Source organism: Chlamydotis macqueenii, chromosome 8 (genome assembly GCF_036417535.1).
Source record: "Chlamydotis macqueenii isolate bChlMac1 chromosome 8, bChlMac1.mat, whole genome shotgun sequence".
Classification (NCBI taxonomy): domain Eukaryota; kingdom Metazoa; phylum Chordata; class Aves; order Otidiformes; family Otididae; genus Chlamydotis; species Chlamydotis macqueenii.
Window position 1 is genome coordinate 14,806,598 of NC_141563.1, and position 26,660 is coordinate 14,833,257.

General features: G+C 39.1%; 1 protein-coding gene across 6 annotated transcripts in view; it reads left to right on the forward strand.

Moving 5' to 3' along the window:
• SUCO (SUN domain containing ossification factor) overlaps positions 1-23,245 on the forward strand; it is a 43,582-nt gene extending 20,337 nt beyond the window's left edge. For 2 of the 6 annotated variants that reach the window (XM_086753087.1, XM_086753092.1), the window contains 18 exons: positions 1,664-1,784; positions 2,013-2,137; positions 2,603-2,670; positions 3,283-3,390; positions 4,485-4,590; positions 6,705-6,725; positions 6,961-7,016; positions 8,028-8,119; positions 8,870-8,935; positions 12,060-12,134; positions 12,765-12,861; positions 13,904-15,070; positions 15,918-16,005; positions 17,414-17,518; positions 19,248-19,402; positions 19,730-19,821; positions 21,080-21,135; positions 21,296-23,245. In XM_086753087.1, coding sequence (XP_086609213.1) covers positions 1,664-1,784; positions 2,013-2,137; positions 2,603-2,670; positions 3,283-3,390; positions 4,485-4,590; positions 6,705-6,725; positions 6,961-7,016; positions 8,028-8,119; positions 8,870-8,935; positions 12,060-12,134; positions 12,765-12,861; positions 13,904-15,070; positions 15,918-16,005; positions 17,414-17,518; positions 19,248-19,402; positions 19,730-19,821; positions 21,080-21,135; positions 21,296-21,742 — 3,045 coding nt within the window. In that variant the 3' untranslated portion in view covers positions 21,743-23,245. The remainder of the gene's footprint in view (positions 1-1,663; positions 1,785-2,012; positions 2,138-2,602; positions 2,671-3,282; positions 3,391-4,484; positions 4,591-6,704; positions 6,726-6,960; positions 7,017-8,027; positions 8,120-8,869; positions 8,936-12,059; positions 12,135-12,764; positions 12,862-13,903; positions 15,071-15,917; positions 16,006-17,413; positions 17,519-19,247; positions 19,403-19,729; positions 19,822-21,079; positions 21,136-21,295) is intronic. The other 4 variants (XM_086753088.1, XM_086753091.1, XM_086753089.1 and 1 more) reach the window with 4 other exon arrangements.
• Positions 23,246-26,660: the final 3,415 nt, after the last annotated feature.

Sequence of the window (26,660 nt, forward strand, 5' to 3'; positions counted from 1 at the left end):
ATAAAATGAGACTATCTGAAGCAGAATCCAGAAGAAATGTTCTTCATGTTACAGGTGGTTAAGCTGGAACTTCCTGCAGGATGCTGTGAATGCTGAATTTTTTTAAATAGGCTTAAAAAAAGGGAGAGGGAGTTGCATGGTCTAGGTAAGCTTGTAGATGAGAAGTCAGAGTTGAATCTTGACTGAGGAAGTTCCTGAGTAGCAAGCAGATGGCTAGAGGCAAAGATGACTATTGGAGGAAATACAAAATGTTTGATGTGGTTTTCTTCTTTCGTAGGTATCTTATTTGGCCACCGTTAAAGTGGGATACTAAGCAGGTCTTTTATACTTAACTGTATGACTGCTTTTATGTTCTTACTGTGAGGCACTCTCTAAAGCTTACGTTTTTGAAATAGGTAAAGAGTGACCAAGGCCATGACAATACCATTATTTGCTATTTTCGGATCACATTTAAGCTGTTGCTAATAACTTGGATAACTCTCTTTTAAAACTAAGAAGTTTTTCCCAAGATTCTTGAACAGAGTACAGTGTGCCTTAAAATAATTACATCTGGTCAGGAAGGGTCTTCTAAAGAACTTACTACAAACAAATTGCTGTAAACTATTAAGTTTTTTAAAAAGCCAAGATTTTCTTTATTTAACCTAGTGCTTTAAAGACTGCAATTTAAATTATTATGGCATTGACCTGATGTCATAGCTAAGCAAGACCATGATTTGGCATTGCTTACTCAGTCAGTTTTTTGACTTACCACTTTTGTCATAGTCCAGGGAGGATGTTATACCCAGAACTTTCTTGGGATTTTTTAGGTCCTCTCATTTCTAAAAATGTATGGGGATTATATTTTTTTGTTATGCCATGTCCAAAATTCTGTTGCAGTGTAGTCATGTGAAGAATTCTGTTATCGCTTTTGTCCAAATATGTGGGTTTGGCTCTTTAAGGGCTTTCAGCTGTAGAACTGTATGTGAAATAATTCTTGCTTTAAATGCAGAGAAAATGTCAGCCTACCAAGCAGCTGTTCTGGAAACTACTTGTAAAATGTTGTCTTAAACATAACCTCTACACTTGAAATGTCTAGCAAAAGCTTTTTGTGCATCTGGTGGTGTGCTGGAAATGTGTACAAAGGAGAAGTTAAGATTTAGAAGTGGTACAGCATATGGTTAACTTAAAAGGGTTGCTGCTTTTTCTGGCAAGTCCAAAACATTATCTGTTTGATCATATTAAAGAAAATATTTTAAAATATCTCATTCTATTGATTTTTGAGATGTTCAGAAACTTCAGGGGACCTCTGGAATTCTGACATGACCAACATTCAGATTTGAAGATTTCTGCTACAGGGAAAGTTTTTCTCCTTAGGAGGAGGAAAAGCAAAAATCTCGAGTTAAAAGCAGACGTTTTCTGAGACAGAATGTTTGTTTAAAATGTGTTAGTTTAGCCACAAAAATCTCAGTGAAAGAATCTGTAATTCTGGGAGGAAGTCATCACATTTTTTTTTTCTGGCTTGTGAGCTTGCCTTGGCACTAAGTTTTTAACATGGGTTCAAATGATGTATCTGCTGTTGACTTGGTGAAAGCAAGCTTTTTAAAAGTATTTATTTGTAAAGCATTCAGGTTCATCTTTGTTTTCATGTTTGGTACTGAAAAATATTCCCAATTGTCTTTTGCAGAAAGACTATAAGAAAACAGGAGAAATTGACCCTACGTCAGTGATAACTCCAAAGGACCCTGGAGACATTCCAACATTTGATGAATGGAAGAAGAAAGTCATGGAAGTAGAGAAAGAAAAGAGTAAGTTCAGGATTCATTGCTTTGGTCTAAATACAGACCAGTTTCATCTTGTTTAAAATTTAAATATTGAAACTGTTTGAATTTGGAATGCGGCCTGGAGCTTCATTTTTCTACTAGAACTACACAATTGATAGCATTTATTGTATAAAAGCAGTGAGCGGAAGTTCCCTGAAAGTGAAAATACTGTTTGTGTGGTTTGTTATAGTAGCAGTATTTTCTTGTTCCTAGGTCAGTCAATGCACCCTTCTGCTGTTGGTGGGCAGCATTCCACAAAAAAGGTCCAGAAAAATAGAAATAACTATGCTTCTGTAGAGTGTGGTGCCAAAATTCTGGCAGCAAATCCAGAGGCAAAGGTAAGCATTCTCTGCCTATTAGTCTGCATTATTTCAGTTTACTCTTATGCAAGGAGTACAAAGTACACTTATTAAAACTGAATATTGATTTCCAAAGTAATCTCTTATTTTTGTGTTTCGGTTTGAGATTTTTGATTTACAAAATCTGAACATAAACTATGATCTGTCCCTTGTTTTAAGACAGATTGCTGTAGTTTATGTCTTTAAGTGAATTTGGAAGGAGGAGCGGAGTCGGTACAGAAATTGAACAAAGCTGTGTTAAATAGCTCACCATAGTAAATAATTTGTGATTGAAAAGTAGTATGGTGTGCTGTCTGCTGTGTGTTATCTTGCTTAAAAAGTGACAAAACTTGCTATTAGTCTATGTAACTAATATCAAAATTATTTTTGGAGAGGGGAAAAACACTTGGTGCTGCATTGGTATCTTCCATACAATTTTAAATTTTAATTCTCTTCTTTGTACAGAGCACTTCAGCTATTTTGATGGAAAACATGGACCTTTATATGCTAAATCCTTGCAGTACTAAAATCTGGTAGGTTACTGAATTTTACTTGTATGATAGGAGTGGTTATAGTTTTCCATCCCAATGGGATGACATCCCTTCGCTCCAGTGTGTTGACAGCACCGCACAGCTTGGTGTCATCGGCAAACTTGCTCAATTCCACTGTCTGTGTTGCTGATAGAGATTTTTAACTTTATTCAATTTAGCATTTTGTAGGTTTTGCATAATTATAATCTTGCAGAAGAGAAGGCACTGAGTGTTCAAGTGAAGATTTTGGTTTCTTTCCCCAGCTGTCAGATAATTGTAGGACACATGATCGGCATTTATGATGTACTAACTGGTATGTCAGGTGTGGTTTAAATTATGGTTGTGATCCTTATTTTTTAGTTCTGTGCCTTTTTGCCTTTGAGTACAAGAGCGATGACGCTTTTTTAGCTGCAGTCTAGAGTTACTAAGCTAGATATGCAGGTAAATGTCACTAGTGATTTTGAAGGGAGCAACAAGTGATGCCTCCTTATTGTACAGCATTTTTGTAGTGTTCTGTTATACCCAGTGAAAGATGCAGTAACAAGGTAAGAGACTGAGGACTGTAATTGTAGAAGGAAAAGTGCTTTTTATAATAATTTCCTTTTTGCCTTCAAGGTTTGTTATTGAGCTGTGTGAACCGGTACAAGTAAAGCAGTTTGACATTGCAAATCATGAATTATTCTCTTCCACTCCTAAAGACTTTCTGGTGTCTATTAGTGACAGGTATGTTATCAAAACCTGCCTTTCTGAATGAAAAGTGAAATAATTATTAAATGGATGGCTTTGTAAAACATGATCTCTATATGCCTGTTAACTGTGTGAAGCGTAATTCATTATGAAATTACGTGGTTTTTCTTTATGTATATTATCAGTTACTAGCATTCTTTTCCATGGAAAGGCAATTGTGAGGTCCTAGAAGACATGGTTTGTTTTTTCCATACTTCTGTGTTTCTTTTTCACCTTAAACGAAAAGGAAAAATTTGTTGAAAATGAGATGAAGCAGTAGAAATTAGACAGTAGCTCGTAGTGCTTGGCAGATCATAAAATAAACATTCATTAAGAAAATTTCACTGGGGTTGTGGGCTGTCTCCTCTTGTCATTCAGACAGTTTTCGCATGGCTTAAACTGTCTTCAGTGCTGAACTCTGTCTGAAAAAAACCCCAAACTGTTTACAAAAAAAGTACACTATTGAGAAAGTAGAAGGGGTAAGAATGCTACTGGTTGGCTGAATGGCTGATTAAAAGGGTAGCTTTATTGTGTTTTAAGCAATGTTGTAACCCCTGTACTTTTGGGAGCAAGCAGATTATTCCAGTATGTGAAAGAGGAGACATTTGTACAGTGTATCAGAAAACCTCACTTTTTTTCTTCAGTGCTCAAAGTATGTGGATTCTGATTTTCCACACTTGATCTGTTGCCTATTTCTAACTCTACTTTGATCACAGTTTTTTGCTGCTTGCTTACAATGATATTTACAACCTGTCACTGGTGTATTATCATCGTCAGTGTTCATCTGTGGTGGCTTTTTCAATTCCAGAGACTTTACTGTAGGCTAGTTGAATTTCTGGAATTTAATCAAATATAGGGTTTCATCCTTCAAGGACTTGCACGCTGTTTTAAGTTTATGAAGAGGTACTGCTGAGGTTTTGTGTTGAGACTAGCCTTATCTTGCAACTTTCCATAAAAAAACCACATTACTGCTATCTTGCAACTGAAAAAAAAGTATTTATTCTGTGAAAAAGCATTTTGGGAAACTTCAGCAAATGTCTGAACAGTGAGCTCTTCCATTTAATTAGCTGACTCCGTTGTTTCTTTTTTAGGTATCCAACAAACAAATGGATTAAATTAGGTACTTTCCATGCCAGAGATGAAAGAAATGTCCAAAGCTTTCCTCTGGATGAGCAGATGTATGCAAAATATGTTAAGGTAACTTAAAAGTGCAAAAGCATGCATGTTTCTCAAAGAAGGAAGGGTTTGCTAGGCTTACTCTGTGCAATAGAGCATCCTGAGACACATGTCATCAAAGCATGGTTTACCATTAATTGCACTAGTTTTGTCAGTGGCCCTACCTAGCATGATTGGCCATGAACTAAACCCTTGTCACACAATCACAAGTATTTTACCTTCCTTATAATGGTAATGGAGAGTATCTTGGGAAGCACCTATTACCTTGTGTCCAAGGACATACTTAGTTGCTATCTGAATTAAGATAAGTCCAGCCAATGTTTTACTCTATTTAACTTAACTAACTATCTGCTGAATATAAGATTAGAAGTATCAATCTATTTTGTCTCTTGGCTGTACCTACTTTCTATATATATGTACACACTCCCTGGAGATTAGAACATGCATGTTTCTTGATACTTTTCTGCGGTATTTTGCTATACAGTTTTAAGTTACTCTAAAAGAGTAGAACACTGGAACAGGTTGCCCAGAAAGGTGGTGGAGGCCCCATCTCTGGAAACATTCAAGGCCAGGCTGGATGAGGCTCTGAGCAACCTGACCTAGTCAGGGATGTCCCTGCTCCTTGCAGGAGTGTTGGACTAGATGACCTTTGAAGGTCCCTTCCAACCCTAACCATTCTATGATTCTATAAAAGAGTAAGCATTTGAATTCTAGTTCTCATCAGTAGACTCAAAGTGCAGTTTTGCAGTTATTCAATCATAACTGCAACTTATGCAGATTATTTAGGCTTACTACTACTGGAGCACTTGACGTGATCTCTCTGCTTTCAAAATAACTCACAGCAAGCTGTCTTTACTGAGGAGACTCAAAGAGAATAAAACTCCATAAATGATGTGGTACTTGGACTGGGATAAAAGCTTTTGTGAAAATATTGGGATGTAGTGGAGGTTTAAATTGAAATAAAATACAGACTTTTTAGGTTCTCTCCAGTCATGTGTATTCTTTCAAGTATGGTGCTTGCCAAAAAAACCCCAGGTTTTCTTGTTTGTGCTACTGAATTAAGATTTGTGCTTTCAAGAAGTAGCTATGAATGACAGTTATTTAACTAACTTCTCTACCCAGAACTTCTGCATGAGTCACAGCATAAAGACTTCCTTTATTTTTAATACTCCTTTCTGGCTGAATTAATGCCTTAAGGTAGCTGGAATCTTGCTTGTCACCAGAGTTCTGGAATTATGATAGATGCTTTGGCACTTAATCCTTTGGTGGACGCAGTGTTCTGCCTTGAATAATGTAGCATGGTAAAATTTTCAAAAGATTGTTCCTGTGATGTTTTTACTTTATAGCACAAAACCTAACCAAATTCTAAGTGTACTTACAGTCTACAGAAGAAGAATTAAAAAGTTTTTTTAAAAGTTTGGTTTTTATATATGGTTATATTTAAAAACAAATATATTATTAAAATACTTTAAAAATTTGAATTTTTTTGAAGAGTGCTTTTATAGGAATAGTTATCTTGATCTCGCTTGCATATTATTACAGTCCTTTATTGATAGTGTCTACATAGTGGCTTAAATGCATTCTACAATTAATTTGGATTAAATAAATATCAGTGTGTAGTCAAATTCTCACTAGGAATACACTGACTGAAGCTTCCAAATGTATTGCTGGATGCTCTATATATCTTCTTCCAGTATTGTTTCTGTGAATTGAAGCATGGTATATTGAACTTGAAGCAGCAACAGTACACAGAATGCATGCTGTGAAGGTTTTTTTTCCTTTTGAGTCACTTTCTGTAATCTGTGCTCTTTAAGGGAAAAAAATTCACTTAGTAAATTTAACACACTTCAGTATTCTGTCTGCAATCATACTGCCTAGAAAAACTGAGTAACTTAGTAAGTTCATTAATAAAACACTTGTTGCATGTTACTGTCTATCTGCGAGGTACGAAGGCTAAATGAAATCTTGCTGCCTAAGGCAGATGTAGCAGTTTTGCAACTTTATCCTTCATAACTTGTCTTCTTAGGCATTTATAGTACTGAATTAAAAACAACAAAAATCTGTAGTTGCCTGTGGCATGTGTGCAGCCTTTGTACTGACATCTTTTTTTTTTCTTTTCCTTTCTCTCGCTTCAGATGTTCATCAAGTATATAAAGGTTAGCAACCTCTTCTTTTGGAATGATGAATGCATGGGGCTTGGGGTGTTCTTTGCTGCGATTCAGCACTTTAATGCATGGCAAGAACAAATCTTTCAGTCTTTTGTGTTATGGGCGAGCTACAAATCCCTTGAGTAAACAAAACTTGTAATTTCAAGATTGGATGTGTATGTTAAATGAACTCTTGACTCTGTGGGTCTTTGGAGTTTTATTTTAAGTACCTTTTATTCTTTAGGTGGAGTTGATATCGCACTTTGGGTCGGAACATTTTTGTCCTTTAAGTCTTATAAGGTAATATCTTAAGTGCTTTACTTTATCTTTCCTTGCAGTGAAGATTAATCTGTTTTAATTGTTGGGCAACAAAGTCTAGTTTTCATTCTAAGTTATTTGGAAATACTGGGAACTGAAGTAGTGGCCTAAATTACTTGCTACGTAGCATACTTCACCTCTGTTCAAAGGTTTGATTTTTTTATTTCATTCTCCAGTGTGTAAGGAATAGTTTCTATTTCTTGGGGGGATGTTAGGAAGCAGGAACATGAACAGCCTTGCAGAAAGACATGAGCATTTCAAGACTGACCAAGCAAAACAAGGAACAAGTGGTGAACTAAAAAGAGTAGGTGTGATGAGTGCTTTTGAGAAGCTGCTGTGTTGCATGGCACCCTCGGTACATACAGTTAGTAATGCCTGGAATATCTAAATTGGAACAACTTTGTGTGCGTAGTTCAGAGAATAATCGGCCTGTGTACTGCTGCTAAAAACCAATTTCAATTTTTCTTTCAAAGCTATGTCAGGATTTGAACCTGGGAACTCCAGTGTTGTAAGCCAAACCATATTTTTAATTGACAAGACTGCTTTAAATAGCGATTTGATTTTGGCAGAGCAGGTCAAAGAGTATATAGCATGCAAAGTGAGGTAGTTGTGAATAGATACTCCTGAACTTAGTCAAAGGTGAAGCTGAAGAGAAGGTGTGAGAGCTTAAGACAAGGAAGTCTAGGTATGAGTTCAAGTTAACAAGGAGGAAGAGTCTTTTTGGAATTACTTAGAATTAAAAACAGGATCTTGTTTTGGAACAGCACTTGAAAGCATGCAGTGGACACTGTGTATACGAGTTTGAGAAAATAAGCATACCTGCTGCTTGATCTTTGTTAACTGAAGGAGGCTATTGCTTATCTGGTATGCCGCTTATCTAATTTGCGGCATACTATATAATGTTAATATTGCTTATCTAATTATCAATTATGTCAAGTAATGACATGATTAATAGATTAATACTAGGGTTTTATTTTAAAACTTTGTCCATAGAGTATTTGGTACTAGCATGGTTGAAGAGTATGAAGAAATAGCTGATTCTCAGTATCAGTCTGAACGACAAGAACTTTTTGATGAAGATTATGGTAAGCAAATAATTTTTACATTTCTAGCCATTCAGATTTGTCTTATGCTAGTCTGACTTGTCACTTCCTGCATATGCTGAATGATTTGACTGCTGAATTTACTTAGTTTTGTTGACAGTATTTCAGCATTTCTGGGCTTATCCAACAGTTCTTTTAAGTTTTAAATAATGTGTTGTAACTACTTGGAGGGTTAGTTTAAGATGCTCGTAATAAGTCTCTATTTCACTTGACAGGCTAGGCAATAACATCTTCATGTGCTGACAGTAGTAAAGGATAGCTAAAATAATCAAAGCAGCTCACATGAAACAGCTTTATTGCTAGTGTCCATAGCCCATTTCCTGAGGTTATTTGTGTGATCAATGCTGCAAGTGATTGAGAGCATGCTTAGTTTGGCTTGCAAATTTTGTATTTAAATAAAAAAATCTGAAAACATCTGCCTTCGACTCTTGTGAAGAGGAGGGGGAGAAACCCTATATGAAGCTCAGTGAACTGTTTGCTGCATTTATGTAATGAATCCTGGGGACACTGAAGCTTGAACCCTGAGTCTCTTCGGGGTTTTTGCTCTTTGTATTTCTCACTGCTTGGAGCTTGATATTTCAGTATGTAATCTGATGTTTAACTCCTTCTGTTGTTTAATTTTCACACTGTTAAACTGCCGTAGTTGAATGACATGTTAAATCTTGAGGTTTATTTTCTTTGCCCATGACACATGTAATTTTGATAGTTGCAAGTGTTCTTCTTTATACATAGATTATCCGTTGGATTACAATACAGGGGAAGAAAAATCTTCAAAAAATCTCCTTGGTTCTGCTACGAGTGAGTATGACTTATTAGAAAAATTGTTGCTGTGCTGAAACAAAATGAGCTACTTGAAAGTGGAATTACATTTTGTCATGCAACAGTTACGACTTTTATTTTTCTACTGAAACAATTTATTGTGATTCCTACGTAATTGCATAGGAATAAATAGTAACAACTCAAAGTTGAGGTATCATTCTTATTGTTCTAAAAATAGAACTTTTGAGATCTCTATTATTTGGAAACTTTACTTTCAGTACCTAAGGTTCCTAAGCACTTAAAATAATACAAGTGTTATATAGGGCTGTAAATAACCAGTACTGTGGTGCTGTAGAACCTTAATTATTCTGAACTTGGAAATCTGTGATTAATTAAGGTGCCTTATTTGTAGAAGGCAATATAAAGACTTACTTTTGTACAGCTTGCAATGAATCATAGCATCATAGTTGACGTTTAAAGGTCATCTAGTCCAACCCTTCTGCAAGGGACATCTTCAACCAGATCGTGACCTTGCCAGGCACAGAGGTGAGACTGGCTGGCCTGTAGTTCCCTGGATCTTCCTTGTTCCCGTTTTTAAAAATGGGGGTTATGTTACCCTTTTTCCAGTTGGCAGGAACATCACCAGACTGCCATGACCTCTCAAATATGATGGACAGCGGCTTGGCAACTTAATCTGCCAGTTCACTCAGGGCCCGCAGGTGCATTTCATCAGGTCACATGGACTTGTGCACCTTCAGATTCCTCAGATGGTCATCTCTCATCCCATCTCAGGGATGGAGAACAATTTTTTTTGAGAAGACTTTATGTAAATATTGTAGCTTCTATGTTCTTAAGAGCTGTATATTTTTTTGAGAGAACTAACAGTTCTTGACTCTCTCTTGTCACTTTGCCATTGGAAAACCTCTAGATGTGGGATTTGGTGAAGAATACTTGAGTATTCAGTTTTAGTGGTGTTCTTAACTGCTGAATTATTTAGGATGGTATCAACTGCCACACAGCTTCTAAAGAGCTCTTACACTGTACCACTCTTCCCTGTGTCCCAGTTAGTGAAGATTTGTTACTGTAGTGCAGATTTGCACTCACTGAATGCTGTGTGGGCTCAGGCTTTCCTTTCATCCCATAGTGGGTCAGAGCTGCAGAGTTCTTTGCTACTATTTCCTAGAATGTAGCTGTCACTTCAAAACAAAAAGGTTATGGCTAGGAATATTGTACAGCTTAGTACAGTTCTCAAAGAGGAAATAGGTAGTGGAAACGGCAGTTTATTTCTAAATGTTAGCCTCTTGTAGATAAGAAGAAAGCAATGCATTCTTCTCTGGCAGTGCTTACCGCTTATTTGTCACTTTCAAAGTTTCTATCTTCAAGCTGTCTTGAGGTGTATTCACCTGTTGTCTGCAAGTGCAGTATTGCAAGTTTCTTGTTCACTGTCTGAAGAATCCAGTTTCTATTGGGTTTTTTTTTTTAGAGTACTAAAGTGATGATGAAAATATTTTAAATACTTATTGGTGATAGTGCTTCAGAAAGACTGAGCACTGAAACATTGCAGTGATCATCATTTAGTTCTGGGTGGTGGATCTTGTTATTGAGACCTTTTATCTCTGGCAGGGTAGTCAGTGTTCCTTTTTTGAAGGAATACTGAGTTTGTGGGTGTTAGTTTTTGTGGTGTCTTTTTTTATATATCTACATGCTTGGACAAACGAAATAGACTTCCATTTTGCATCATTTGTCTTAAATAGACTGATGCACAGTGAGGAAGAGGGACCTCTGAGGAGGAGATAGCAGACTTCTTGGGCATTTGATCTCATAAGAAGTATTTTGCAGTTTTCCACTAGTGTAACCTTTGAGGGCAGCTCACTGTTCTTCCTCATGGTCTTCTCCTAGACTTGCAGGCTTCTATACCAGCTCTTAATTTTCCTTCTTTTTCTGCTTCTGCAATAATAAGAAACCATTCATAGTTCAAGTTTAACATATTTTGTTTATTATGACTTTTGAAAGAATACAGCCCCAGATAAATATGTAATTCAGGAATGTATTTTCTGACCCGTTTTGTAGGAAAGCCAGAACCAAGGTTCTGAACAGAGCTTCCTGGGGTCTAGGAAATTTGTCATTACTAAAATGCCTCTCTAATTTTATAAACTTATCCGTGACATACAATACAGATTCATGTTGATGCATAGGGGAGAAATGGGCAAAGTTGGGCCAGCTTTTGAGTGTTTTCAGTAAGGTGCTCTTTCCCTGTTCCTGATCTTCTAACAAAGCCTAGTAATGATGTTTGTTTTCACTTCAAGACCAGAAAGTTATCTGTGTCTAATATATGTGCTGGTATAGAGCAGATCCTCTTTGCGTTTACCTCTGAATTTTTTGGGGAAAGAACTGTTTTACTTAAAGTACATCTAAGCCAAATCTGTGGATATTTGTGACTGTTTTCTTCCAGTTACCTGATATGATCTAGATTGCATTCAAGTAACAGATTACAAAGTGTAGACTTTCTTGTTCAAATCTTAAAATACTTGGAATTCTTATGTTGTAGCAGTATCAGAGCCAAAAGTAAGATTTGGGATTGAGGGAGGTATGGTGCAAAATGACAGAGTCCAGCTTAATTTGAGTGAGATGTTAGTCTTCTGTGTCTGTCCTGCTGGGACATCCTGTGTTCAAAGGCAGAATTCTGCATTGCTCATTTAGCAAATGAAATTTCTTGACTCACTTCTTCAGCACTGTTATGACAAATGATCCAGCCTCTCTTTGAGTTCCTCTGAGTGTTCAAGCTCTAAATTTCTGGCTTGGGACCTCCCTCAGTGTTTCATACACTCAAATTGTCAGAAAATTCCATGCTTAAATATTCTTCTGTTTGTCTTACTGTTCCTTGGTTTCAGTGAACTAATGATCAGTGAGTACTTCTGACTGGTGTTAGAGATCTAACTGGTAAAGATTAGATATAGGCTTTTGAAATATAGGTTTCTAGCTTATAAACTTACTCTTTAAAAGCAACAGATTCATCCAGTGTAATAGAATGACCAAATTTTTTAATGTCCTTATGCTGTGTGATTCGTTTCAAGCAAGTGTTACAAAATAACAGATTCCTCCGTGGTGCTAATCTCTGGGCCCTCTAAATATGTCCTCTTTGATTAGTTATTTTCTCTTTTAGATGCTATCCTAAGTATGGTGAATATTGCTGCTAATATGCTCGGAGCCAAAACTGAAAAGTCATCTGAAGATGAAGGTTTGGGGTTTTTTTTGTTGTTGTTTGGGGTTTTTTGGTTGTGGTTTTTTTTTTTTTAAATAAAACCATTCTGGAAAATTTAATTTATTTTTCTTAGTTTGTTTAATTTTCTGTGAGGAGTTGGATGATCTATGTTTAAATGACTTCTTTATGACTTCACCTTTTATGGCATACCTGATTAGTGCCATAGAATTCTTATCCTACTGACTATGAAATGGGGAACAAAAATTCTGAATTTGCTGAGAAGGGAACAGATACAAAGATAACAAGTTTGTTAAGCTATATTCTGAGATATTTACTGTCTGTATTACCCAACTTCAGTTGTAAAGTTTAACTTGCTGCTTCTTCCTGGAAATATTTTGAGACTGTCCATAACATCATATACGTTAACTGTCAGTAGCACTTTCATTAAAATAACTTTGAATGAATGGCATCTGTAATTAATTGGGTAGTGCAGTTAATAATCTTAAACAAACAAACAAACAGAAAAAAAACCACAACAAACCACCCACCCCCACCCCTCCCAAAAAAAAAAAAACAAACCAAAAAACAAACTCTCCAAAAACCTCTCAAATTCATTGAAAACAAACATGGGTTTGAGTTATGTTCACATTTTCCTCCTTTCTGCAGCAGGAAACAAAAGTATGTCTGATAATGTCACTGTCACCGCTGCAACTTCTACAACTGCGCCAAGACTGCCTGAACCAACTCCTGTTCCTTCTCCAGAGTAAGTGATTGGTGTTGGGTTTTTTCAGTGTGTTCCTAGCAGCCACTAACATGGACCAGTCTAGAATGCTCAGATATGGCACACTGCCATAAATAGAAAGGCAAGTATTTGGTGAAATGTATAATATGGCAATGTACTAGCCAGGGAAATTTATTGCTTTAGTTACTGTTTATAGCTATTTCCATTATGATATGTCTTGTTTTAACACTTGATTACATGTCAGAATGTGTCACTAACTTTCTCAATTGTTTGTATTACTTTATTTTGAAGAAGTAGAGTGTTTTTCTCTTCTGGGCTGTTGCACATTTCTTGGATGAAAACTGAGCTAATATTCTTCCAGGTTTTGCAGGTTGTCTCCTGCAAGGGAGATGAATTAGGAATGTAAGTTGTATTGCTGAAACTTCAGTTAAGTGGTATTGGCAAAAATTCTGGTTTAGAAGCTTATATTTTTTTGCTAGACTTTTCTTAATGAAAATTTGTGTGCAAAGATATGGAATTAGATTGGGAGGAGGAGTTGTATATCGATACTCTGTGGGGGTTTTCAGTTGATTACAATTGTTTAGAATTGATTTGGCTACTTAGAGCTGAGACTGTAGCTCTTGAATGTTAAGACATGACTTGTGCTCTATTTAGTGATTTTATGGTTTCCTAGTGCTCTGATTGTTGAGAGACTGAGGAAGGTCAGTGGGAAGGTTGTGATTCTTGCATCTGAAGATTGCGGCAGAAGAGTAAGATGCTTGCTTTGTAACAACTTAGTGATATTTAATTGATGACTTTTTTTCAGGGTTGAGGGAAAGGACGATATCTGATTGAGAAGGCTTGCTGTTTCAGAAGCAAGGGTTGAAATAATTTTTTTGCATATTGGGATTGAAAAACACCAGAGAAAATACTAACTTATAGAATTTCTGACTGTATCGAACCTGGCCTTCAGTCACTGGAATGATCTTTGCCAAGTTTCTAAAAGATCCTACTTTTCCAGTCTTTGAGAGCAGGCATGTAAAATTGTTGAAGTAACATTGCATCTTTAACTCTTTCTTTGTAGACTTGTTACTACAGATATTCCACAGATAGATAAAGAGCAATTAATTGTGGATTTGACAAAAGAAAGTCCTATTGTCCAGCTAGTACAAGAGTATGAAGAAGATACAAGCCAGTCAACAGTAACCTTGCTGCCCAGTGATGATCAGGAGGAAGAAGCATCAGCATGGTTTGAACTTGAAACGGAAATATACTGCTGTGACATGGCAACGGCATGTTGTATATCCACCTTTTCAGAATATCTGTTCAAATGGTGTTCAGTTGCAGTAGCCATGCATCGGCAGCGTAGTAAAACTGGAGGTAAACAAGGACAAGGTTACTCTGCTGATGTTCAGCAGCCTCAGGTGGTTCTGACAGAATCTATACATATGTCAATAGATGAGCCTCTGCCTGAGCAATTAGACGGCAAAGTTGAGAGACCGTCTGGGTCTGCTCTTGCGGTTGACTTCAGCAGTCTAGTCCATGAGGAGATCAGTAATGAGACCACAGATTCGATTGAACTGGAGCCAAGCCATCCTCAAACTGTCTCTCCATCCGTCCTCATAGAAGTTACTTCTGAAGTTAAGTCATTGCCAACAACAGACATGATGTTGGAGCCTGCAAAAGAAGATGCAGGCCAGGTAGCACCAAGGGTGACTCCTCAGGTGGATATACCTGAGATCAGTGCAGAAACAGAAAAGGCAGAGAGCTCTGTTGCAGAAGAAAACCCTGTAGCTTCTGAGACCAGTGTGGTCCCTGAGGTGAAGGAGATGAGCACAAGAGAGACTATTGCTACTCCAGTGATTTCAAAACCTACAGAGACTGTTCTGCAGCCGGAATATACAGCAGGCATGTTAGCCAGTGATGCTGGAGAAGGAAAGGAAAGCACTCCAGAAATGCAGAAAACTGTTTTGCCTCCTGTTGAGTCTTCTGTATCTGCTGAAACAAAGGAGGATGATCAGGCGACTGAAGAAGCTTTAATGGCGATTCCGGTCTCTGGGGGACCACAGAGAACAGCTACGGACTTCTATGCTGAATTGCAGAATTCAACAGATCTAGGCTATGCTAACGGAAATCTTATTCATGGATCTAATCAAAAGGAGTCTGTCTTCATGCGCCTTAATAATCGCATAAAAGCCTTGGAAGTAAACATGTCTCTCAGCAGCCGTTATTTAGAAGAACTTAGTCAGAGGTAAGTCTGAGGAAGACTGGTGAGAGTCTACCATATGTAAACTTGATTTAAGTCAACTGTACAAAGGAACATACACGTAGGGAAAATAGTACAGTAGAAGTAGAGTATAACATAAATTACAGCATAAAGCCTTATGGAAAATTGAGAAAAATACCTAATCCGAGGTAGCTACCAGAGACTCTGTGTCAGGGGTTCCCTTTCTGCATTTTCGAAGACAATCACATTTATTTTGTTTTAAGGAATATTACTGTGGTTTTTTTTAAAAGGATAACGTGTTGCCAGAATGTAAGCGCTAACCCTGTCCATAATCCTTTCAACAAAGTGGCACATCCTTCTGTTGCCGTTACACTGAGTGACACAGACCTACAATGCCTTCCTGACTGAACTGGTTGTTTCCACTTAAAGTTATCTGTAATAACTCATGTTGAGGAAGGGAGCATTGAGAGGGAACCCAGAACTTTCTGTGAGGGATATATGTATATTACTGTTTATCTGTGATGCTCCTTAGCCATAGGAGAATCAGGAAATTGTACCCACTTCAGAATTGGTTCCAAGGAAGGGGCTCTTCATTATATTTACTGTTGTGCAGTCACTACATTCGTGCGAAGCTCTAAGGTGTTGAAATAGATTTGAATTCAACCTTGGGGAAAAAAAACCACCCCACCAAAAAACCTAGAAAGAGACACATCCCTGTTTTATGTCTGAAACTTTAAATACTGCTTGACGTTTAAATAAAACTTGGGCAAAGAGAAGCTTTCCTCTGGCACAGTGGTATTTTTCTGAAGACAGTCTAGTGCTGAGGAGTTTTATGAACTAGCATTTCAGACCTTTACACTCTTTGTTTTAGGTACCGAAAGCAAATGGAAGAAATGCAGAAGGCTTTCAATAAAACAATAATAAAACTTCAGAACACCTCAAGAATAGCAGAAGAGCAGGTATGGTTTGTTGGAGTACTTAAGCGTTTTTCTACTTAGGAAAGTTTTCCTTTAAGGAGGAGTTGCAAGGAGGTGCAGAAATTCTTTCAGTTGAAGATTTTTATTAGCTGTGTATCTGCCTTTTAAAAGCAACTTCATTTCATGCTTCCCAATTTTTTTCTCTGTAATAAAATTTAGATATATTCCCAGTTTTTTAGAATAAAGCTACTTTCAGCTCTGTTTCCTGCTTTTTGTATTTGAAGAAAAGAATCATTTGTCAGGTGATAATGGCTAATACTCTTAACTTTTTCATTGACAAAGACCTTTATCAAGGTAATTTCCAACCTGTGTTTTTTGGTTGTAGCTGCACTGAAACCCACTTTTTTCTTTTGAACTTGGTTTGTTTTCAATCTCTGATTTAAAGTTTTTGATAGACAATTGCCCTGATATTGCTGAAGAGACCTAACTTCTAGAAAGGGAGAGGGGGTATAGTAGTGGCTTATGCCAAATTTGCATTTGAAAGGGTAGTTAATGCATGTAACAAAAGCTTTCATTCATTGTTTAAAATGTGATTCAAGGAAGTGGGAGCTGAAGGAGAGGTTTTCTCTGCCATTGAGGCTGTCCTGAGCAACTGTGCAATACAGTGCTACCAGCAGTGCTGAGTAATCACTAAAGCAACTGTGAATGTGGCATAGCAGGCTTAATCCCAAACTGTCTGAAAATTTCTGAAGTGCAGTCCCAGGCATGTAGTTTGCTCATCTATCAGCAATGAAGATAACTGCAACTTCCCTCAGATTGTATGCATGCTCTTTTCTGCTTATTTTTTTTAACAGTGTCAAATGCTGATCAATCTGAGGTGCTTCTCTTGGTTAACCTCTCCAATATTTTGCTCACTTTTATTTCTCGTAGGAGTAAGAATCCTGTTAGGGCTCTTTCCAGGAAGGAGATGATAGCTGCAAGGGACTCATTCCTGGCCGGCTTAGGCTTCTGTCATTAAATGGCTGGTGCCCTGATCCCAGAGCAGAAGCTATGTGTCAGCCCTGAGACTTTAGCTCTGCCTGGTCATCTGCAGGTGTATTTTGTCACATGACTGACAGTACTCAGCTCCCTGATAGTCATTGCATGGAGCTGGCTACTTAATCTGCCTTTAATGAAGACAGCAGAAGCCACTGTAATAAAATGTACTTGGCATAAAGTTACAGAACGCTGATAGGTAAAAATGTTGGGGTTTTTCAGTGTGTGTATGACCAATGCTGTTTAAGCAGCTTCAGATGTCAGATGGAAGTTGTGCTGAAACAATGCTGAATAGGTCATGTTGCTACAAAATGCCTGACTATGTCAGATAGAACGTTACCATGGTGCATCTGAGAGTATATGATAGTGGGAGCTTGACAAATGAATAGCATGGCTGTGACTCTCTCTAACACAGGATCAGCGGCAAACAGAAGCAATCCAGCTGTTACAAGCACAGCTCACCAACATGACGCAGGTGGTTTCCAATCTGTCAACAACTGTGGCGGAATTAAAACGTGAGGTAATGTAATTCCACAATATGGCACAAGAACTCAAAGAAAACAGATGCATAAACATATCTCAATTTGAAGAGACCTGGAGTCTGTAAATGAAGCTTTTCATCTGAGAAGTTGTCTGTAGTGTTGCTTTCAGCCTACTTTAGCAGCTGGCCAAAGGAGGGGAGGGAAGTCTGAGTAGCTCGAGCTGTCTTGCGCACAGCAAGATTGGTAATAATTTCTACTACAGCCCTGCTAGTCCCATGATTGTAGTCTGAGCTAATGACAAAGATAAAACTTAGAATAACTTAATATTTCAGCCTTCCTTTGGTGCGTTGGGATAGATACTGTTCTGTTAAATGATTCTTAATGAAACTAGAAAACTAGCCACTGACTTTGAAATGACAATAGTAAGATTTGTTGCACATCTAGAACATTTGACATGTGTCAGAGGGAATGGTAAAGTTCATGCTTCCAGGAGTTTTGTGGCACTTGCTGTGTTATATACCCAGTTATATTGCATGGCTTTGTTAAGTAGGCTCAGTAAAATGGGATACTTTGCAGTGTCCAGCGCTTGTATTGTCCACTTAAATATTTAAGAGTCTTGTAGGAAGTTCAGGGTACTGGCTGCTGTTAGAACTGGGGTGTAGTAACAGATGAGTATGTTTAGGGTTGCACTCTTGACTCCTGAATGGGAGACTCACATGGCTAAGAAACCCTTCTCCTTTCTTCTCTGGCTATTTTAGGGGCATCTTGGCAACAATACTAGGAACATGTTCTCTCAAATGTTTATGTTCTCCAGCCTGGAATTTCAAGCGGTACCATAAAAATGACTTTTTTTTTTGTGCATGTTGCCAAAGATATCTCGTGGGCTGGTTTCTAACACATAATGAGACTCTTTGCCTGTCTGGCTAAGCTCCTGTTCGAGTGCTGTGGTTTTAAGCAGGATTTGACAGTGGTGATCATAAGGGTATGTTAGATGAGTATCCTGGAATTTGAACACATGGCTGTCCCTGAACTTAGTTCTGGTCACCTGAGTCTATTGTCTGAGGCATTTGCTTGTTATGAAATGAGGAGTTGTGTTCCTTGTCTTTCCTGAACTTTTTGTATCACTTCTAGGATCTTAGTATGTTTAAGATAGATTTTAATAGGAAAACAGCTGTGCAATTCATTTTTTTAATTATCTGTGAAATACCCTGGATTTAAGCTTCGTCTCCCAATCTTCGGAAATGAACACACTTGGAAAAAATCTTTCTGCTAGGCTGTGAAATGGAAGAGTGTTCAGAAAGATGAAACCCATTGAATCAAGTGATCTTAATGGTATTTATTCTGTGAAGTACTGCAATGTCAACTGATGAAAAGTATCACATAAAATTGAGATAGTATTACATCCATCTCAACTGTAAAACAAGTTACTTCCTTAGTACACTTTCTTATGGAAAGTATATTACTTTCAGATAGGTTTGAATGCTCTTTGCAAGGGGTGGCTGCTTCTTTAAGTTACAGTAATGCCATAGTTGAAGTCTTGTTCTGTGTTACCAGCTAGTGGTTTTCAGCCTTCAGTCCTTTAATGCTATGTAGCTGATAAGCCGCATTGAACCTCTGAAAAAAAACCTCAAATTTGAACAAGTATTCAATGAAATGGAAGGAAAGTGACTTGAGAACATGTCAGTTGTGTTTTTTGAAGATTTTAATGTTTAAAAGATGAGAATAATAGTATCATTAAATTATTCTTTAACTGTATCATTCTTCCAGGTTTCTGATCGGCAGACCTACCTTGTGATTTCTCTGCTTCTCTGTGTCATTCTGGGCTTGGTGCTTTGTGTGCAGCGGTGCAGAGGCAATTCTCAGTTCTGTGAAGATTACCTCTCAAAAATTCCCAAAAGTAATCACTACCCTAGCCCCAAAAGGTAATGTATTTATATTTGAAACATAATTGTTCTTGCAGGATTTATTGATATTTCCTGAATCTGTTGGGACTGACACATCTGCTTTAATCCAGAGTCTTCTTTTTGCCAGCTCAGAATTGATAGCAAAGAGCCACTGCTGCTCTGTAGTAATGCTTTCCTAGGAATATTTTGGGGCTACTGCACTTAACGTGCCTTGATAGCTTGTTGCAAATACGGTACTCTGTTTGCCAGGCTTTCTTGGGCACCTCAGCAAATAATTCTGTCCTTCTGCCAAAGATGTTTCTTAATGAAAAATGTGTTTAAAAAGCTTTGTGGATTTTTTCCTAGGTGTTTTTCCTCCTATGATGATATGAATTTGAAAAGAAGAACTTCTCTTCCACTGGTCAGATCGCAGTCTTTTCAGCTAGCTGGTAAAGAAGGTATTATTCACATATTGTACATCTGGTCTCTAGTGTTACTCTTAGTGCTATACGATGTGTTTGTTACTGCGAGTGGATGAAAATGGAATCGCAGGTTAATGTTGAAGTACGCTGGATTATAATAGTTCATGTATACATTCTGTAGTTTAAGGTGGCTCATGAACAAATTACCAGACACTCTCAGAACTGTGCTAAATTACGCAAAAACATTAAATGTAGTCTTTGCTGTTGTTTTTGCTCTACAGATGTTTTCTTGGGCTTAGTAGCAATAGCAATCCATGCAGGCATTCAGGTCTACAAAGCTGTGAAGCTTGCAGAAAGTGGCGTTTATTTTTTTAGTGGCAGATGTGGCAAGTCTGAATGCCCTACTTTTCAGAAGTCCTGATAGCCTGTCTTTGAAAATTGGCAGATGTTTAGGATCCAAATTTATCAAACATAGTAAGAAAATTTAGACTATTTCTCTTGGCTTGGGTATGAGAAATGATCTGATCTTTTCAGTATTCATGTATTTGGGACAGCTGAATTTTGATTTCTTAGGCTATCATCATTGTGCAAAACAGAAAGCATTGCAGATCATAGTAGCTACCAAGTGTACAACTGACACTGGTTTTCTGAGTGCAGCAAACTTGTTTCATGGGTTTTTGTACTGTGAATAAAACTGCATGAAAACTTGTAAGGTGAATTGAGAACATGTTACAATAGAGACTAGCTAAGGTATAGATTTTTTTTTTTTTTTTTTTGCAAAACCATGCTTTTTCTGAATTCTCTCCTGCTTTGGCTTGGAAGAATAATTTACAAAGCCCTGATAAAGGAATGCCAGGCGCGTCTCATGTCATCTGTGTCTTTGATAGGTACACATGCTTCTAGTATCTGTCCTGTTGTGGGCAGGCTGCACACTTAACACCATTATATTAATTACATACCATTATTAATTACCATTATATTGGTAACAACTTCTGTTTGTAGAAGCTAACTCTTGCTGACTGTTGCTCCTTTTCCCCAAAGGATGTTCTCTGCACCTCTTCTATGGCCTAATCTATCAGGAGGTCCAGTGTATATCACTGACAGCTGCCACGGCAGCATAGGGGAGTTCTTCAGTGTGTTAACTTCACTTTCAGCATTCACGTGTTGTGCCTCCATTAACTTGTAACAGGAGCAGGAACGTGTGTGATAAGTGTATATTTTGTCATGCTGCTGTCTGTGGTGTTCTAGTGCTGGCAGTGTCAGGGCTACTAAAGTTATGTTCCCTCTCTTACAGTGGATCCAGAGGACCTGTACATCGTAGAACCCCTGAAGTTTTCCCCAGAGAAGAAGGTACGGTGGCTGTGGGTTGGGCAGGCTGAGCCAAGTCTGTTTCTGCCTGCAGGTGGTGCATGTCTCAGCTGCTCTCCCTTGTGCCGGTTCCTAGGCTTGGTTTTTATGCTCTGCTAGCCTTCCAGAACCTAACTGTTCCTCTTTTTACTTGTGGTTTCAGAAAAAGCGTTGTAAATACAAAAGTGAAAAAATAGAGACTATTAAGCCAACAACAGAGCCTCTGCATCCAGTAGCCAATGGGGAAATTAAAGGAAGGAAGCTGTTTACGAACCAGAGGGACTTCTCTAACATTGGGGAAGTTGATCACTCTTCGTATAAGGGTCCTCCATCTGAAGGAAGCTCCGAAACATCATCGCAGTCTGAGGAGTCCTATTTTTGTGGCATTTCAGCATGTACGAGTCTGTGCAATGGACAGACCCAAAAGACAAAAACTGAGAAGAGGGCTATAAAACGAAGACGGTCTAAAGTTTCAGACCAAGGGAAGCTCATAAAAACTCTAATACAGACTAAGTCAGGGTCAATGCCAAGCCTGCAAGACATAATCAAAGGAAACAAAGATATAACAGTGGGAACACTTGGTGTCACGGCAGTTTCTGGACACATCTAAAGCTAGCTGAACTTCTCAAACAGGAGAGTGTTTGTTCATTTGAGAACAGTCTGTGGTATTCTGTGGGAGGATAGTGGGAGACGAAGAGCTCAACTAATTGGAAAGTATTCAGAAATTTGGTTTCTGCCTGTTAAAATAGATGGGATTGTGTCAATCTTGGCTATAAGCTGCAGCTTTACATGGCTGAGAACAGCTTGTGGGGAGGGAGGGCAGGGTTCATTTTATAAAGGTTTTTTTTTTTTTTCACAGTTCCTGGGGCAGAGATTTTTTGAAACCCAGTTTGTTGGGTGGAATAGGGATAAAAGCCTAATCCTCTTCCTTTAGCTTTGTTCCTATTTCCTGCACCTTCCCATATTTATGTGCCTTTTGTCTATTTATAATGCCACTGGAAGAGGGGAGATACAATTGTTTGTCATTTGATTTATTTTGTAATTTCTCTAGCTTTTTTTGAAGATGCAACACTACAGTGCTGTAAAGGGACAGGTGTTGGCCTTCAGCTGGACTCAGTAATGTGGACTGGATACTGTAAAAATACTAAGAGGTGGACTTGCCTGACTGGATTCTGGTTTTGCAAACTTGAATGAGGAAAATATCTCACTAGGAATAGTAATCATGTTTATTTCCACCTTCAGTTACAAATCAGAGCTGTAGTCTGATGTACTAAATAAATCCTCTTTAGGATTTCCTGTGTAAGATGGGACCTTGGGCTGATGAACGCATTTGTTACCTAAATTGCCTGCTGTAGTTCTCTGAAGGAAGTGTATGGGGAATGCTCACTGTTTCTGTGTTGAGAGGTCGGGGAAGAAGCTCAGCTGAAGAAGTGAGGGTGAGCTGGTGCAGCTGGGCTGTTCCCCGAGCCAGCTCTGGAAGTGTTGAGTTTGCAAACCCTTGAAGTCTGACCAGTCAGGCTGGTTCAAAGTGGGTATTTTCATAATGTTTGCTTTTGTATTGGCTAACAAATGTGCAGTGTTTGTATGGTTCGTATTTTCATATCCAAGTGTTTTTGTTTGGTTTTTTTTTATTTTAACTGTGATTGTATATTTGGATACTATAGGATGTGTGATTGCTAAAATGTTGAGTGTGTATCTGAGTGAGTGGAACAAAAGGTTATTCCTTTTGACAGGTGTTACAGGTTCATGTAAAAGATAAGTTAACTTATTGAGCACTTTTAGTGGTCCCCTTTTTAACAGATCTAATGCCTTTCCTGGGTATTGTATGCAATGTGACTTATTTAAAGCCTTTGGTTTTTTTGCTGCTTTCTTGTTAGTTTATGAATACTTTAAGGTGATGTACTTTTGGAGTTGATCTGCACAATTAGCCAGTCAGAGCACATGAAACAGATGTGTTGAACATGAATTTGGAAAGGTTTCAAACCTGGGTGAGGAAAATGCATACCTCCTGAGTGCAGCATACAATGTTGTGGAACAAGAGTATGTAACTACAGAGCTGTAGTGCCATTAGAAACTGTGAATTTCCAAATAAATCTGAACACTTTGTCTTTAATTTACTGGCATTTTTCCTTTCAAAATTAAACTTACAGCTTAAATTCTTTGAGAAGGACTAGTCTTTAAATTTCAGTCCAGGACTAAACTTGGGGTCCTTTGGGCCATAATAAGGAGTTCTTAAAGTTGTTTGTCAGCCTAGATGCGTTTGTCTATTTAAAATAAGAAAAGGAGGGGTGAGGGGAGGGAAGCTGAAAGCTGAGTGGTGCTTTGAAAGTTCAGGAATCATGGCCAGGTAAAACTGCTAGAAAAGTTTCCAGCAGGCATCAGTTCACGCCTTGACTTGGGGGATCCTCAGAAGTGGTAGCTTTCTGTGAGAATGGCTGTGTGAAATTACCTCTTGGTACTAAGCTAAGGTTTGTGAAGGATATAAAAAGCCATTAAAAGAAGACGTTAAATAGTCATGTGCCATTTCAAAACAGAGTCTTCAGCCTGAAGTTTGCCCCTTAGTGTTCCTTTCCTCCTAACTTATTTAAAGCAAGCATAGTAGCAGTGCCTGCAGCCAAGTGCCAGGTTCACCAGCTGTCCAGTGTCTGCCTCTCTTGTCAGATGAGACCTCCCCAGCACTTGAGTGTCTCAAGACTCTGCTTCATAACAGCACTGTTATTTAAAAAGCAATCGAATGTGAGGTTTGCTTGTGGGGTGGGATGTTTTTTGCATGTGGGATTTTGTATTTACTGGTCTTCCTCTTGATACATCACTTGTTGGAAGTGTGCTTTCCCTGGTAGTCTCTGATCTGTTCTTGTCAGTAAGAATGAGCAGAAGCTGATGTTCTGGTTTTATTTAGAGGGGGGGGGCTACGGTGGTAGCTTCTGTAAGAAGCTGCTCGAAGTTGTTCCCCTTTGTTCAGTGGACTCAGCCAGGTGTAGGGCAGACCCGCTGCTGGCCAGGGCTGAGCCAAATGGTAGCAGAATGTTCCCTGAAAGTGCCTCTGTGAGACTGTATTGAAGAAAGGGAAAACAGAGGGGGAAAAAAAAAAAAGATGTGAAGATGCTGAGTGGGGCAAAGAGGGGGAGGCGTGGGGGTTGTGGCCCTCACCCTCTGGCCTCCTGCTGGCTGGCCATATTGGCCTGACTCAGCACAGCTGCGAGAAGTGGAGAGGAGATGAGATATGAAGAGAACCTGAGAGGTCTGCCTGCCTGTTGTGAAGAATTTCTGGTGAGAGGAACATCTGCAGATGCCAAGGTCAGTGAAGAAGGAGGGGGAGGAGTAATGCGGCTCCTGGCCAGAATTCCCCTGCAGCCTGTGGTGATGACCATGGTGAGGCTGGCTGTCCCCCTGCAGCCCATGGAGGTCCACGGAGAAGCAGAGATCCACCTGCAGCCTGTGGAGGACCCCATGTCGGGGCAGGTGGCTGCCTGAGGGAGGCTGTAACCCATGGAGGGCCTGCTGGGGCACCTGTTCTAGAGGGACTGCACCCCATGGAAGAAAAATACCCGTGTTGGAGCAGTTTCACAAAGGACTGTAGCGTATGGGTGGGACCCCACAATGGAGCAGGTGAGGAATGAGGACAGGCTGAGAGAGTTGGGGCTGTTCAGCCTGGAGAAGAGGAGGCTCCGGGGAGACCTGATAGCGGTCTTCCAGTACCTCAAGGGGGCCTACAAGAAAGATGGGGAAAGGCTGTTTAGTAGGGCCTGTTGCGATAGGACGAGAGGTAATGGTTTTAAAATAGAGGGGGGTAGATTTAGATTAGAAATTAGGAAAAAGTTTTTTACGATGCGAGTTATAGAACACTGGAACAGGTTGCCCAGAAAGGTGGTGGAGGCCCCATCTCTGGAAACGTTCAAGGCCAGGCTGGAGGAGGCTCTGAGCAACCTGACCTAGTCAGGGATGTCCCTGCTCCTTGCAGGATGTCCCTGCTCCTTGCAGATGGCCTTTGAAGGTCCCTTCCAACCCTAACCATTCTATGATTCTATGAATCCGAGGAGTTCTTCCCCTGACAATGAAGCAGCGGCGTAAAACAACGCATGATGAACTGACTGCAACCCCCATTCCTTCTTCCCCTCTGTGCTGCTCGAGGCGGGGAAGGTGGTAGAGATAATGTTAAGCCTGGGAAGAGGGAGGGGTAGGGGGAGGTTATCTCATTCTCTGTCTCATTATCCTGCTTTGGTTTTAGCAATAAATGAATAGTTTTCCCCAAGTCGAGTCTGTTTTGCCCATAATGGTAACTTTAAGGATTTTCTCCCTGTCCTTATCTCAAACCTCAAGCCTTTTATTTTTTTCCTTATATTATCTCTCCCTATTCTCTCAGAGGGTGGAGGTGATACAGGGAATTAGTGGTCTGCTAAACTCTTTCCGAGCTGTAGAGTTTGATCCACGCGTCAGAGGGAGTGAGAGACTGTGTAGTCTGGTCCCAGTCGGGGCTGAACTACAGCAGCTGGACATGACTGAGCTCTAAGAACAGCCCATCTTCACTCTGGCTGTAAACCAAAGGCTGACAGACCCAGAGTATGCTGATGGGTGTAGAATGAGGCCAAGTCAGTCATGATGCAATATGCAGGCAACAAATGTGTCTCTAATGGGGGTTTGTTTTTGCTTTGTTCTAGCTGGCCTGTAAGCATTGGATTAAAGGAAATCTGGTTTTGAAATTGAAGCTAAATCAAAGATAGTGGTGGTCATTTATATTTATCAGCTATACAGTGAGAGCCGTATAGCTCTGAGGCAGGAAGGATTGCTTTTCCTGGAAGCAGCGGTTCTGTGGATGGTCGGAAACTTTCCTCCTCATGCTTTTCTGTTTTGCTGTAATAGACAATTTCTTGCTTTGTCCTGTGTTGCTTGCTTCCTAGAGTGGATTACCCCACAGCACTGGTGGGCAAGCCTTGAATATCACTTGGAAATTACGGTTGAGGAATTAACAGTGCTCCTCAGTGCTTCCTCATGCAAGAGGAAAGTATGTGTTTTATTTAAAAGTGTTTATGTGCACATGCCCGTTCTCTTGGGAAGGTGATGCTTAGCCTTGGACTGAAAGAGCTTTTTGCTGGCGCTCTCCTGCTGATATGGTTTGCCTTTTATACCTTAGATGCTGGTAAATCTGAGTAGGTTGTGCATGCTTAAACTCCAACACATGTTCAAATTTACAAGTTAACAATTTTGGATAAGAAAAAGTGGCTTTTAAACCAGTCCTTTCATACCCTACTCTCTCTATATAACTGGGCATGACCTAGATCTAAGGGATTGCTGCATTCTGTGGAAAAATATTGAGGATAAACCTTGTCATGTAATGAACACATAGGAAACATGTCATGGGAGTAACACATACGCTAAATGGACAAAGCAGAGCTCTGTGGTTGAGGTCTCATGACTTCCAGTTCACACTGGAGATGCGGCAGATGCCTTAAGTGGTAAGATAACGCAGGACCAGAAACTCTTCTCACTCAGGCTCCCGTGTTTCAAGCCTGTTTTGAGAATGCCTCACA